Source organism: Oncorhynchus keta, chromosome 35, assembly GCF_023373465.1.
Source record: "Oncorhynchus keta strain PuntledgeMale-10-30-2019 chromosome 35, Oket_V2, whole genome shotgun sequence".
NCBI classification, from domain to species: Eukaryota; Metazoa; Chordata; class Actinopteri; order Salmoniformes; family Salmonidae; genus Oncorhynchus; species Oncorhynchus keta.
In genome coordinates this window covers 37,151,533-37,164,435 of record NC_068455.1, presented here as the reverse complement: position 1 = coordinate 37,164,435, position 12,903 = coordinate 37,151,533, and the positions used below count along the sequence as shown (strand labels likewise).

The 12,903-nt window shown below is 43.2% G+C and overlaps 1 protein-coding gene across 2 annotated transcripts in view; it reads right to left on the bottom strand.

Moving 5' to 3' along the window:
• LOC118368458 (peroxidasin) overlaps positions 1-12,903 on the bottom strand; it is an 85,762-nt gene that overhangs the window by 45,469 nt on the left and 27,390 nt on the right. For both annotated transcript variants that reach the window (XM_035752577.2, XM_035752578.2), the window contains exons 2-3: positions 12,509-12,580; positions 10,993-11,064 (exon numbers count right to left, since the gene is read on the bottom strand). In XM_035752577.2, the coding sequence (XP_035608470.1) occupies positions 10,993-11,064; positions 12,509-12,580 (144 nt within the window). The remainder of the gene's footprint in view (positions 1-10,992; positions 11,065-12,508; positions 12,581-12,903) is intronic.

Genomic DNA, 12,903 nt, shown 5'->3' with positions numbered 1-12,903 from the left:
AGCAACCTTTCGGGTTACTGGCACAACACTCTAACCACTAGGTTACCTACATCTAAAGACAAACATCACATGACATGTCTGTGTTTTCCCTCCCTCTTAACGTGAGAGAGATGTGACACTAGAATAGCAATGGCTTAGGGCAATCTTCCATTTAATCTTCTACTCATCTCCAGTTACTTTACATCGATGGGTCGAGTCGATGAGAGATCCCCATTTGCTCTCAGCAAATATGACGCAATGTGGGCCTGTGGAAAAAGACACAGCTCCGCTTTCTCTATCTTCCTCTATCAGGGATATCTCATCACTCTCTGATGTTTGTCCAGTTGATCCCATGTGACAGTGATGATCATCAAAGACAGCACGGTCTAATGCACTGCACTCACAGACAGGCATCCACTGATGCTGACGGAGGCTGAGCTGAGTGTTAGCCAGCGCAGGAGATTGGAAACATCCTGGGGGGGATGAACTGGGAGCGATCTTCTCTGTCAAACACACACATGGCTTCTCATTTATTGCATACACAGTACAAGAGATGCTGCTCTGGGCTCTTACGTAATCAACATATGAAGGACATTTCTTGACAGTGTGAAAGGCATTTGATGACATGTCAAAGATATCCAGACAGCATATCTTCCTTAGTAAACTTTACATGTCAACAAGGGTGTTGAGGCAATTTGAACACTGATCTTGTCAAACAGGCGTCAGCTGAGTAGACCTACTGTTATTGGTGAAATTGAAAGCACCATGTTGCTTCACACAGCCAAAGAACTGTGGACTTGTTGCTGGGAGACTATAGAGTCTGAATGTTCATCTTAACTCAGAGAGTTAGTTTACAGGCAGCCTGAGGACATTGAGGCTGACTATAGCTAAAGCTGAACACCCAGAAGCATATGTGTGTGTGCGTGTGCGTGTGTGTGCGTGTGTGTGTGTGTGTGTGTGTGTGTGTGTGTGTGTGTGTGTGTGTGTGTGTGTGTGTGCGTGCGTGCGTGCGTGCGTGTGTGCGTGGGCTTGTATTGCTATCCTCGTGGGTACCGGAAATCCCCAAATGTCCCCACAAGGTTAGTAAAAAAAAGGTCAATTCCCAGGTCCACACCAGAACAAAGGCTGTTTTAGGCTTAGGGGTTGTTTGGTCCCCACAAAGACAGTAGAACATATGCTGTGTGTGTGTCTGTGAGAGAGAGAGAGAGAGAGAGAGAGAGAGAGAGAGAGAGAGAGAGAGAGAGAGAGAGAGAGAGACTGTGATGAGGCCTGGAAGTGTGGGGTCTGCGTGGGAAACCGGATGGAGTCGGGAGCTGTAGGGTCGACTCTCGAGGGGAAGAGTACTGGGGCCTTTTGCTTGAATAACCCCAAAGCCTCTGTGGCCTCGTCCTTATACAGTTCAATGAGAACTCAACTGACCCGCCATTTTAGTCCAACTGTACACCCACAAACATGTGTTGTGAAACTGTACGAGGGACACAAAGAGAGATGTTATTCCTCACCGCCAATGACAGAGCACTGAGAAGAACCCAAGGCCTGTATCGTATTCTCGGTCCGTAATCTCATACTATCTAATGAAATGTCTAACTATGCAACCTGACACCAATGCCAGGGTAAAACTCAATCAGAGCGCCACCAACAAAAATAACAGCAACAGAAACCACAACAAACCACAACAGGATATTTGGATTTAGATCACAGATAAGTAGGGCCCCGAGTGCTTCCTGACCATGTGACCTGACTTGGAAGAAACTCAAGAGCCCTGGTTAGGCTATAGCCTAAATGTCACATAGGAGATAGATTGGGGATAAGATGCTGTGGTAGACTAGCGTCCTTCCTAGTGGGTGTTATTGTACATCAAGTTGCCTCCCACTACTGGTGCTGATTGATTAACTGTAAATTCAGTTATTTTTCAGTTTTCAAACAACTAATTGACCCATGTTGGTTAAATTTTTTTGAATTCCATTTTGTTCGTTTTTTTCCCTGTGAGCTCCACGGGTACATTGCAACATTTATCTAGAGATAAAACAGACCCATCCTGAACTGTGCGACGCTGTAGTTTCCAACAAGCCAAAATTCTACTACATTTTGCACCTAAAACATTGTAATGAACTACAATGACCATAATCCATTGCGCATCTACTTGTCAGGCCTGTGTTTCTTTTTAGAATGCGAAATTGTGTGAGGATATACAGAGAGCAGCTGTTGCTTTGTGGTGTATCTCTACCCTAAAATACATGATCTAAGTGATTGATAGTTGGTATTCAGCATTCATAAAAGTATGCCTAATTTACTTTGAAGAACTACAAAATAGTGATTTTGTCAGACAGCATAGGCAGCAGCTCTATAGAATGAGATGATGTGATGAGATGAGATGATGACTTGGAATTTAATAATAAAACAAATGTAATATACTGAAATACTGAAATATTTTATTAAAGTCATGTGAATAAATGATGGTTAATAAGTGTAAGCAGTAATGGACAGTCACTATCATCATGGGACTTTTATTCATTGTTTTATTCTGTGTTGTTATCGTATTCAACACACATAGAGCATTTAATGTAAACAAAAATATTTGAAACTGAAATCGAAAACCGTGATTATTTTTTAACAATCGAACCAAACCGACCTCAAAAAGCACAAATCGCTCAGCAATACACACTCAAGAAACAAGGAGAGACTCCTGCTCCTATGAATCACTCCGGCTGGCAAAAGCCAAGGCTACTTAGAATTACATAAGATGGTCAGGAAAGACTTCTGGCATTAGTTATTATCACAAACCATATTCCCGTAACACTAGACCCTTCGACGGAAAGCTGACCCTTAAAGGGGCTGTACCGACTTTTCTGTCAGGTCGTACAGTGGAGGGCACATGAAAGACCTTGGGGAGGGAGCTTTACTGGGGCCTAAGGGAGGTAAAGGGACAATCCACCAGGCTATGATGTCAGGGTGAGAGGTGCAGGGTTAAAGGGTTGATCACAAGGGCATGGTCAGTGTGCTGGCCTCAGATTATCTCTGCTTTAAAGGGACAGGGCCTTATAATTAAAACTAGACAAACAACCATGGGAATCACCCACACTATGCTGCAGTTACAGCATTCAGAGAAGTGTATGTGTGTGTGTGCATGTGCGTGTGTGTGTGTCCGTGTGCATGTGTGTGTGTGTGTGTGTGAAGTTATTCTCATGAACTTATCCATCACATGATAATCAGCTTTGAGTCAAGACAAAACAGGGATCTACAGAACAGCCCAAAAAAATCTAATCAAAGTGTTTTACAGTTCAACCATTCCAACGCCTACAGTGAGCCTGGTGGGCTGAAGGTCTGCGTTATCTAACCCAGGGGTGAAAGGAGGAGATGAGAAGGTTAATGGAGGGGAAGATGAGACTGAGTAGGTGGAGAGACTAGGGAGACAGACATTTCAGAAATACAAGCTGCATGTGAATGTAAACACAGACATTGCTTCCACCACATCTGACGGGTGCTGGGGTTATAATGAGAGTGACTAACAAAGATGATAAGATTGGCCATTTGATAATTATAATATATACAGTTGAAGTCGGAAATGTCTCATACACTTAGGTTGGAGTCATTTAAACTCGTTTTTCAACCACTCCACAAATGCCTCGTTAACAAACTATAGTTTTGGCAAGTCGTTTAGGACATCTACTTTGTGCATGACACAAGTAATTTTTCCAACAATTGTTTACAGTGATTATTTCACTAATAATTCACTGTATCACAATTCCAGTGGGTCAGAAGTTTACATACACTAAGTTGACTGGGCCTTTAAACAGCTTGGAAAATTTCAGAAAATTAAGTCATGGCTTAAGAAGCTTCTGATAGGCTAATTGACATAATTTGAGTCTATTGGAGATGTACCTGTGGCTGTATTTCAAGGCCTACCTTCAAATGCAGTGCCTCTTTGCTTGACATCATGGGAAAAACAAAATAAATCAGCCAACACTTCAGAAAACAAATTGGAGACCTCCACAAGTCTGGTTCATCAGGCCTGAAGGTACCACGTTCATCTGTACAATCAATAGTACGCAAGTATAAACACCATGGGACCACGCAACCATCATATCGCTCACGAGGGAGATGCGCTCTGTCTCCTAAAGATGAACGTACTTTCCTGGGAAAAGTGCAAATCAATCCTAGAACAACAGCAAATGACCTTGTGAAGATGCTGGAGGAAACAGGCACAAAAGTATCTATATCCACAGTAAAACGAGTCCTATATCGACATAACCTGAAAGGCCGCTCAGCAAGGAAGAAGCCACTGCTCCAAAACCGCCATAAAAAAGCAAGACTACGGTTTGCACATGGGGACAAAGATCGTACTTTTAGGAGAAATGTCTTCTGGTCTGATGAAACAAAAATAGAACTGTTTGGCCATAACGACCATCGTTATGTTTGGAGGAAAAAGGGGGAAGCTTGCAAGCCGAAGAACACCATCCCAACCGTGAGGCACGGGGGATGGCAGCATCATGTATTGGGGGTGCTTTGCTGCAGGAGGGTGTGGTGCACTTCACAAAATAGATGGCAGGAAAATTATGTTGTGGAAGTTAAATTTTGGTCGAAAATGGGTCTTCTAAATTTACAATGACACCAAGCATGCTTCCAAAGTTGTGGCAAAATGGCTTAAGGACAACAAAGTCAAGGAATTGGAGTGGCCATCACCAAGCTCTGACCTCAATCCTATAGAAAATGTGTGGGCAGAACTGAAAAGGCGTGTGCGAGCAAGGAGGCCTACAAACCTGACTCAGTTACACCAGCTCTGTCAGAAGGAATGGGACAAAATTCACCCAACTTATTGTGGGAAGCTTGTGGAAGACTACCCGAAACGTTTGACCCAAGTTAAACAATTTAAAGGCAATGCTATCAAATACAAATTGCGTGTATGTAAACTTCTGACCCAATGGGAATGTGATGAAAGAAATAAAAGCTGAAATATATAATTCTCTCTACTATTAATCTGACATTTCACATTCTTAAAATAAAGTGGTGACCGAAGACAGGCAACGTTTACTCGGAATAAATGTCATGAATTGTGAAAAACTGAGTTTAAATGTATTTGGCTAAGATGTATGTAAACTTCCGACTTCAACTGTATCAGACAAAAAAATGATATTGGTCGACCGAGAATCTATTTTTAGACACACCCTAGGTTTGAATAAAATCAACTATACCGTGCATTCGGAAAGTACTCAGACCCCTTCACTTTTTCCAAATGTTGTTATGTAACAGCCTTATTCTTATTTTGGGCTCCTGAGTGGCGCAGCGGTCTATGGCACTGCATCTGAGTGCTCGAGGCGTCACTACAGACCTTGGTTCGATTCCAGGCTGTATCACAACCGGCTGTGATTGGTAGTCCCATAGGGCGGCGCACAATTGGCCCAGCTTCGTCCGGGTTAGGGTTTGGGTAGCCCATCATTGCCATCAGGTTCCATTTTGTTGCTCCCAACCTATAGACAGAGATTAAAACAGGAAGCCCCCACGCTCAAGTCTGTTCAACGCTGGTCCGACCAATCTAATTCCACGCTTCAAGATTGCTTCGATCACGTGGACTGGGATTTGTTCCGCATAATGTCAAACAACAACATTGATGAATACGCTGATTCAGTGAGCGAGTTTATTAGCAAATGCAACATGACCGAATACAAACAGTGTAGCTATTCTCTCCGCAAGGCAATCAAACAAGCTGAGCGTCAGTATAGAGACAAATTCGACCATCGGGTTCTTGGTCACCTCACTGACCAAGGCCCTTCTCCCCCAATTGCTCAGTTTGGCTGGGCGGCCAGCTCTAGGAATAGTCTTGGTGGTTCCAAACTTCTTCCATTTAAAATTGATGGCGGCCACTGTGTTCTTCGGGACCTTTAATGCTGTTGAAATGTTTTGGTACCCTTCCAAAGATCTGTAACTCGACACAATCCTGTCTCGGAGCTCAACGGACAATTCCTTCGACCTCATGGCTTGGTTTATGCTCTGATATGCAATGTCAACCTTGAGACCTTATATAGACAGGTGTGTGCCTTTTCAAATCATATCCAATCAATTAAATAGAAATTGTAGAAACATCAATGATGATCAATGGAAATTGGATGAACTTGAGCTCAATTTCGAGTCTCATAGCAAACGGTCTGAATACTTGTGTAAATAAAGTATTTATTTTTATTTTTTATTTTTTATAAATTTGCAAAAGTTTCAAAAACCTGTTTCGCTTTGTTATTATGGGGTATTGTGTGTAGATTGATGAGGATTTAAAAAAAAATCTATTTCAGAATAATGCTGTAACGTAACAAAATGTGGAAAAGGGGAAGGAGTCTGAATACTTTCCGAATGCACTGTGCCCTATGTAGGCTACTGAGCTTGTCTGATGCTTTAAGCAGTGCAATTAAAAATGAAGACACTCAAATGACTAAAGCGGGAACCAGAGATCAATATAGCCGAGCCAGAAGAAAATAATCTGTTCCAGACCCAAGGGTAACAGTTTACACCAGCGTTCGGCAACCTTTTCCATTTGGAGTGCCAAGTTATAGTACCATTTCTACTGATCTGTATTATTTTCATATGCACATTTTTGTGGAACAGTTTCCTTTCATTTATAATAGTCTTCAAATCTCAAAAATCAATGTCGTGTTTAATCAAATTCTATCTAAATGAAAATGATTTTTAAAAAATGTAATTCTATTGCCCTTGCCAATATATAAAAATAGCCAACAAATAAAGACATTGCAGCCCGCAGATAGAAAATATCCTGATAAAAATAAATATCCTAGAAATTACATTGGCTAAGCATGACCTGTCTGCAAGGAACTTGAAACATTGTATTAACTATTAATTTGGTCTGACCTGAAACTGTCACATGGATGACGCGGGAGAGACAAAGCAGGTACGGGGAGTCAAACATTTAATATAGAACGGACATGGAACGAGACAGGAGCAGCGTCAGAAAATGAGTAACACAAACAAAAAACAATTAATACAGCAGTGGGGAACAGAGCAGGGGAACTGACAAATATAGGGGAGGTAATAAACAGGTGATGAGTGAGTCCAGGTGAGTCCAATATCGCTGATGCGTGCGACGAGGGAAGGCAGGTGTGGTGTGCGTAATTGATGATGGCAGGAGTGTGTGATGCAGGGCAGCCTGGCGCCCTCAAGCGCCAGGTGGGAAGAGCAGGAGCAGACGTGACAGTACCCCCCTCTAGGTGTGCCACCCAGCGTGCCACCTGGGTGAACCGGCCGGGACATGGGCGCTGAGCAAGCCGGTTGGGGCGTGGAAGCCCGACGAACCGGCAGGAGCGTGGGAGCCTGGCGAGCCGTCTGAGGCATGGGAACCTGACGATCCGGTAGAGGCAAGGACACCTGTCGATCCTGCTGCAAAGAGGGAGCCCAATGATCCGGTGGAGCGTGACGTGGGATGGAAACCAGCCGAGCCAACCGAGGCAAGGAAATCTCTGGAGCCAGCCAGTGCGTGGAAGCCCGACGGGCTGGGATAGGTACCCCCGGTTCCATCGACGGCGATCCAGAGCCGACGTCACCACCACCCGGAACACCAGTACTCCCCGATGCTTTGTAAGTTGGCTCATGCATTCTGTCACATGAATTGACGCTGGAGGGACTAAGAAGGTACGGGGAGTCAAACATTTAATATAGAACGGACATGGAACGAGACAGGAGCAGCGTCAGAAAACGAGTAACACAAACAAAAAACAATTAATACAGCAGTGGGGAACAGAGCAGGGGAACTGACAAATATAGGAGAGGAAATAAACAGGTGATGAGTGAGTCCAGGTGAGTCCAATATCGCTGATGCGCGTGAAGAGGGAAGGCAGGTGTGTGTAATAGATGGCAGGAGTGCGTGATGCAGGCCAGTCTGGCGGCCTCAAGCGCCAGGGAGGGAAGAGCGGGAGCAGACGTGACAGAAACTCCTACTAGCAAATTTGTAACCTATAAAATATTCTGGGCCCTCAGAGTTTCCTGAGCCAGTGAGCTCCGGACAGATATACACAGCTCTAGGCTATTTGCTCAGGGGATAAGAAGTAATCACTCCAAACAAAAGACAATGAATAAATTGACAACTCGCAAATGGAATGAAATAAAGCAAAACATTTTTCTCACACCTCGGTCGTGCGCTCTGCAAACAGCATCAAATGTCCTACAATGACAATGGTAAGACTGTAGTACTATATTGAATGTATTAACAGAAATTACTGTAACAAAACAAACATTGTAGATTAGAAATTATGGTAATTAACAGTAAATGTCCTACTGGTGATACTGGTGTGTCATCCCCCGCGGCCTCCGCAATGGATTATTCCACTCAGACAGCCATGAATCAGACAGGTGTCTCGTGTGCCATACATTTTTAAAAATATATTTGACACTGTAATGTAACAAAACCACCCGCTGGCCAGTTGGGCAACCGTGCACTACGCGCACTAATACTCCAACACACATGTAAATACACACTGCATCATTTACTCACACACACATAATGCACACATACATGTATATAGACTCTACATACACCCACTTACATACAATTGTCATCTACGCTGTTTATCATATATCCTGATGCCTCGTCACCTATTCACCTATATATACAGTTGTCGGAAGGTTACATACACTTAGGTTGGAATCATTAAAACTCGTTTTTCAACCACTCCACAAATTTCTCGTGAAAAAACTATAGTTTTGGCAAGTCATTTTTCCAACAGTTGACCTCCACAGATTATTTCACTTATAATTCACTGCATCACAATACCAGTGGGTCAGAAGTTTACATACACTAAGTTGACTGGGCCTTTAAGCATCTTGGAAAATTCCAGAAAATGATGTTAAAGCTTTAGAAGCTTCTGATAGGCTAATTGACATCATTTGAGTCAATTGGAGGTGTACCTGTGGATGTATTTCAAGGCCTACTGTCAAACTAAGTGCCTCTTTTCTTGACATCATGGGAAAATTAAAAAGAAATCAGCCAAAACCTCAGAAAACAAATTGTAGACCTCCACAAGTCTGGTTCATCCTTGGGAGCAATTTCCAAACGCCTGAAGGTACCACGTTCATCTGTACAAACAATAGTACACAAGTATAAACACTATGAGACCACGCAGCCGTCATACTGCTCAGGGAGGCGATGCGTTCTGTCTCCTAGAGATGAACGTACTTTGGTGGGAAAACTGAAAATCAATCCCAGAACAACAGCAAAGGACCCTGTAAAGATGCTGGAGGAAACAGTACAAAAGTATCTATATCCACAGTAAAACAAGTCCTATATCGAGCAGGCCTTTCTAATCGACCTGGCCCGGGTATCCTGGAAGGATATTGATCTCATCCCATCAGTCGAGGATGCCTGGTCGTTCTTTAAAAGTAATTTCCACACCATCTTAAATAAGCATGCCCCTTTCAAAAAATATGTGGACAACTACAAATACCTAGATGTCTGGCTAGACTGTAAACTCTCTTTCCGGACTCATATTAAACATCTCCAATCCAAAATCAAATCTAGAATCGGATTTCTATTTCGTCCCAAAGCCTTCTTCACTCACGTCGCCAAACTTACCCTAGTAAAACTGACTATCCTACCGATCCTCGACTTCGGCGATGTCATCTACAAAATAGCTTCCAAAACTCTACTCAGCAAACTGGATACAGTCTATCACGATGCCATCCGTTTTGTTACCAAAGCACCCCATACCACCCACCACTGCAACCTGTATGCTCTAGTCGGCTGGCCCTCGCTACATATTCGTCGCCAGACCCACTGGCTCCAGGTCTATGCTAGGTAAAGCTCCGCCTTATCTCAGCTCACTGGTCACGATAACAACACCCACCCGTAGCACGTTCTCCAGCAGGTATATCTCACTGTTCATCCCCAAAGCCAACACCTCCTTTGGCCGCCTTTCCTTCCAGTTCTCTGCTGCCAGTGACTGGAACGAATTGCAAAGAATGCTGAAGCTGGAGACTTATATCTCCCTCACTAACTTTAAACATCAGCTTTCTGAGCAGCTAACCGATCGCTGCATCAATAAATAGCCCACCCAATCTACCTACCTCATCCCCATATTGTTTTTATTTACTTTTCTGCTCTTTTACACACCAGTATCTCTACTTGCACATCATCATCTGCTCATTTATCACTCCAGTGTTAATCTGCTAAATTGTAATTACTACTATGGCCTATTTATTGCCTACCTCCTCACGCCACAATGTTTTTTTCTATTGTGTTATTGACTGCATGCTTGTTTATGTGTAACACTGTGCTGTTGTTTGTGTCGCACTGCTTTGCTTTATCTTGGCCAGGTTGCAGTAGTAAATGAGAACTTGTTCTCAACTAGCCTACCTGGTTAAATAAAGGTGAATAAAATAAAAAAGCCAGACTACGTTTTGCAACTGCACATGGGGACAAAATTGTACTTTTTGGAAAAATGTCCTCTGGTCTGATGAAACAAAAATAGAACTGTTTGGCCATAATGACCATCGTTATGTTTGGAGGAAAAAGGGGGAGGCTTGCAAGCCGAAGAACATCATCCCAACCGTGAAGCACGGGGGTGGCAGCATCATGTTGTGGGGGCGCTTTGCTGCAGGAGGGAATGGTGCACTTCACAAAATGGATGGCCGCAAGCCCACCTCTGTTCTCCTCATTGCCTTCAGGTCACCACGCGGAGACAGATAAGTACAGAGGATTAGACAATGGGGGTTCTTTTCTTTTCTTGTCTTACCTCATTTAATTTACCACAGTAACACACTTGTTCTGTTCTGACGAGCAACGCCCAATTTACAGCCACATGGTGTGTTTTAGTTTTGTTTCCAGACAGAAGTCCTAGACAGGTTTCGCCATGCTTTATCATCAGCTGACGAGGAACAGGGTGAAACTTGAACAAAAACTCTTTGCCTATTGGGCCTGTCAGAGAAGATGGCTGCCAAACACTGTTTCAATGAAAACAATCGATCAGTGACTTGACATTCAGAAGAGAATAACATTGACATAAAAGCATAACAACTCACAGATATTTGAGGTTTTCCAGGTCTTCAAAGGTTCCTCTGGGAATCCGTCTGATATGGTTGTTGTTGAGGAGGCTGTGAAGGCAAGAGAATGGCCATTATTTGAAAGACCTAACCAATGGAGTATTACACTTACACAAAGGTAATCCATACAGACTAGTAGAAACAAGTTGAAAATGGTCCATGCTGGCATACTATTGTGTCAAGATCTAATGCTAGGCCAATGCCAGTCTAAACAGAGTTCAACCTTCCAGAGTACATAATATAGTTCAGATTCCTGGCACATTGTAGCTGTTCTATAGAGCATCTGGTTTGAATCCTACACACTGTCACAATTTGTTCTGCATTTATAACGGCTGCCAGATCTATGTGGTAGAATCTGGACAAGGATCAATAACGGCTGTCATAGACTTCTGCAACACTACAATATCCTTTTCTAATAAAGGCCCGAGTTGGTGATCCCTCAACTTAGTGCCATAGAAACGGGAATTAATGCAGAAAAATCTGTTTTGGAAAAGGGTATGATATGTATAAGCAGAACATTAATTGGGCAGAACATGCCTCTTCACCTTGCTCTTTTGCCTGAAAACATTTAGCCTCAATTGGCTTCTTTTGAAGATTTTGGTGATGGATGCTGTCCCAGGGGCCTTTGCACCCTGCCTTGGATTTTTCTTTCAACTTAAAAACTGATGAACTCTACATACACTATTGTATAATCAATGTTCAGAGTGACAGCTAGACACAGTCTGTTACAGACTGAAGCAGAAGAATACAGGCAGTAGGCCCCTCCAGTCTTTCCTTCATGCACGAGCCAGACATCTATTTCAGTCTGCCTGAGACGCTAATATTGAACTGTCTATCCAGTTGAAAGACCGGCAAACTTTAGATCCTGTGCTATTTTTCAGTCTGTGAGCAGGAGGTTGAAGCCGCGAAGAGTCCTCTATGAAACACAGCTCCATGGCTAGCCGGTCGGTCTGATACCGTAGGAAAATCTCATCTGGTCTTTCTCTTTCTTAACATTCCCTGGCCCTACCTTTCTCCATGGACAGCTCTTCATATTCATACACTAGCCTCATAGGCTGATCCCAGCCACATGGCTGACTGTAGGCTAGCAGGGCTGGGCCATGATAAATGGCTGGGAGAGTGAAGGGGAAAAATAAATTCCTCACAGATTATGAGGTGACCTACATGTGTGAAAGAACAGCAGAATGGAGAGCAAGAATCTGCCACTCAGTGTTCATATGTGTGTGGACTGAATGACTGGCTACAGGACTTTCCAGGGACCACTAATGATGTGAGTCTTGGGACAAAAGATAAACAAAGGGAACTGGGTGTTTATGGGAAGAGATGTGGCTTACAGAAGTAGTTGACTCCTAATCCATGGCGATTACATAAGTGTGTATGCTCTGTGAAAATGCATTTGCAGTGAGTTCTCCGGTAACCAATTCAGTTACACTCTTTTCAATTGCTGACTGTGTAGGGGAACAGACAAAAGGAGGGAGGAAGGAGGGAGACTTACAGCGTGTTGAGGTTCTTTAGACGTTTGAAGGAGCCAGACTGTAAGTCCTTGATTTTGTTGAACCTCAGGTCTCTATGGAGGGAAAAACAGGAAAGACAGTCATGAACAACATTGAGACAATCGAGTCTGTCCAACCAATCATCAACATGGAAAAGTTTTTACCCGCTGATGGCTATGAGGAAACAGGCTGATACAATGACTACATTATACTTCAGTATATTCCATGTGTATCCAAACCCCTTAGGAATCTCCACGAACAGTGTTTATTATAAAGCATGGATAATAGTCACATTATTCATATTACAGGAATGCCATTCGTGAAGGTGTAATAATGGGGATTGGTTTACTTAACATTGCCCTAAAGCTAACAATGAAGAGATTTGCCATGGCTGTCA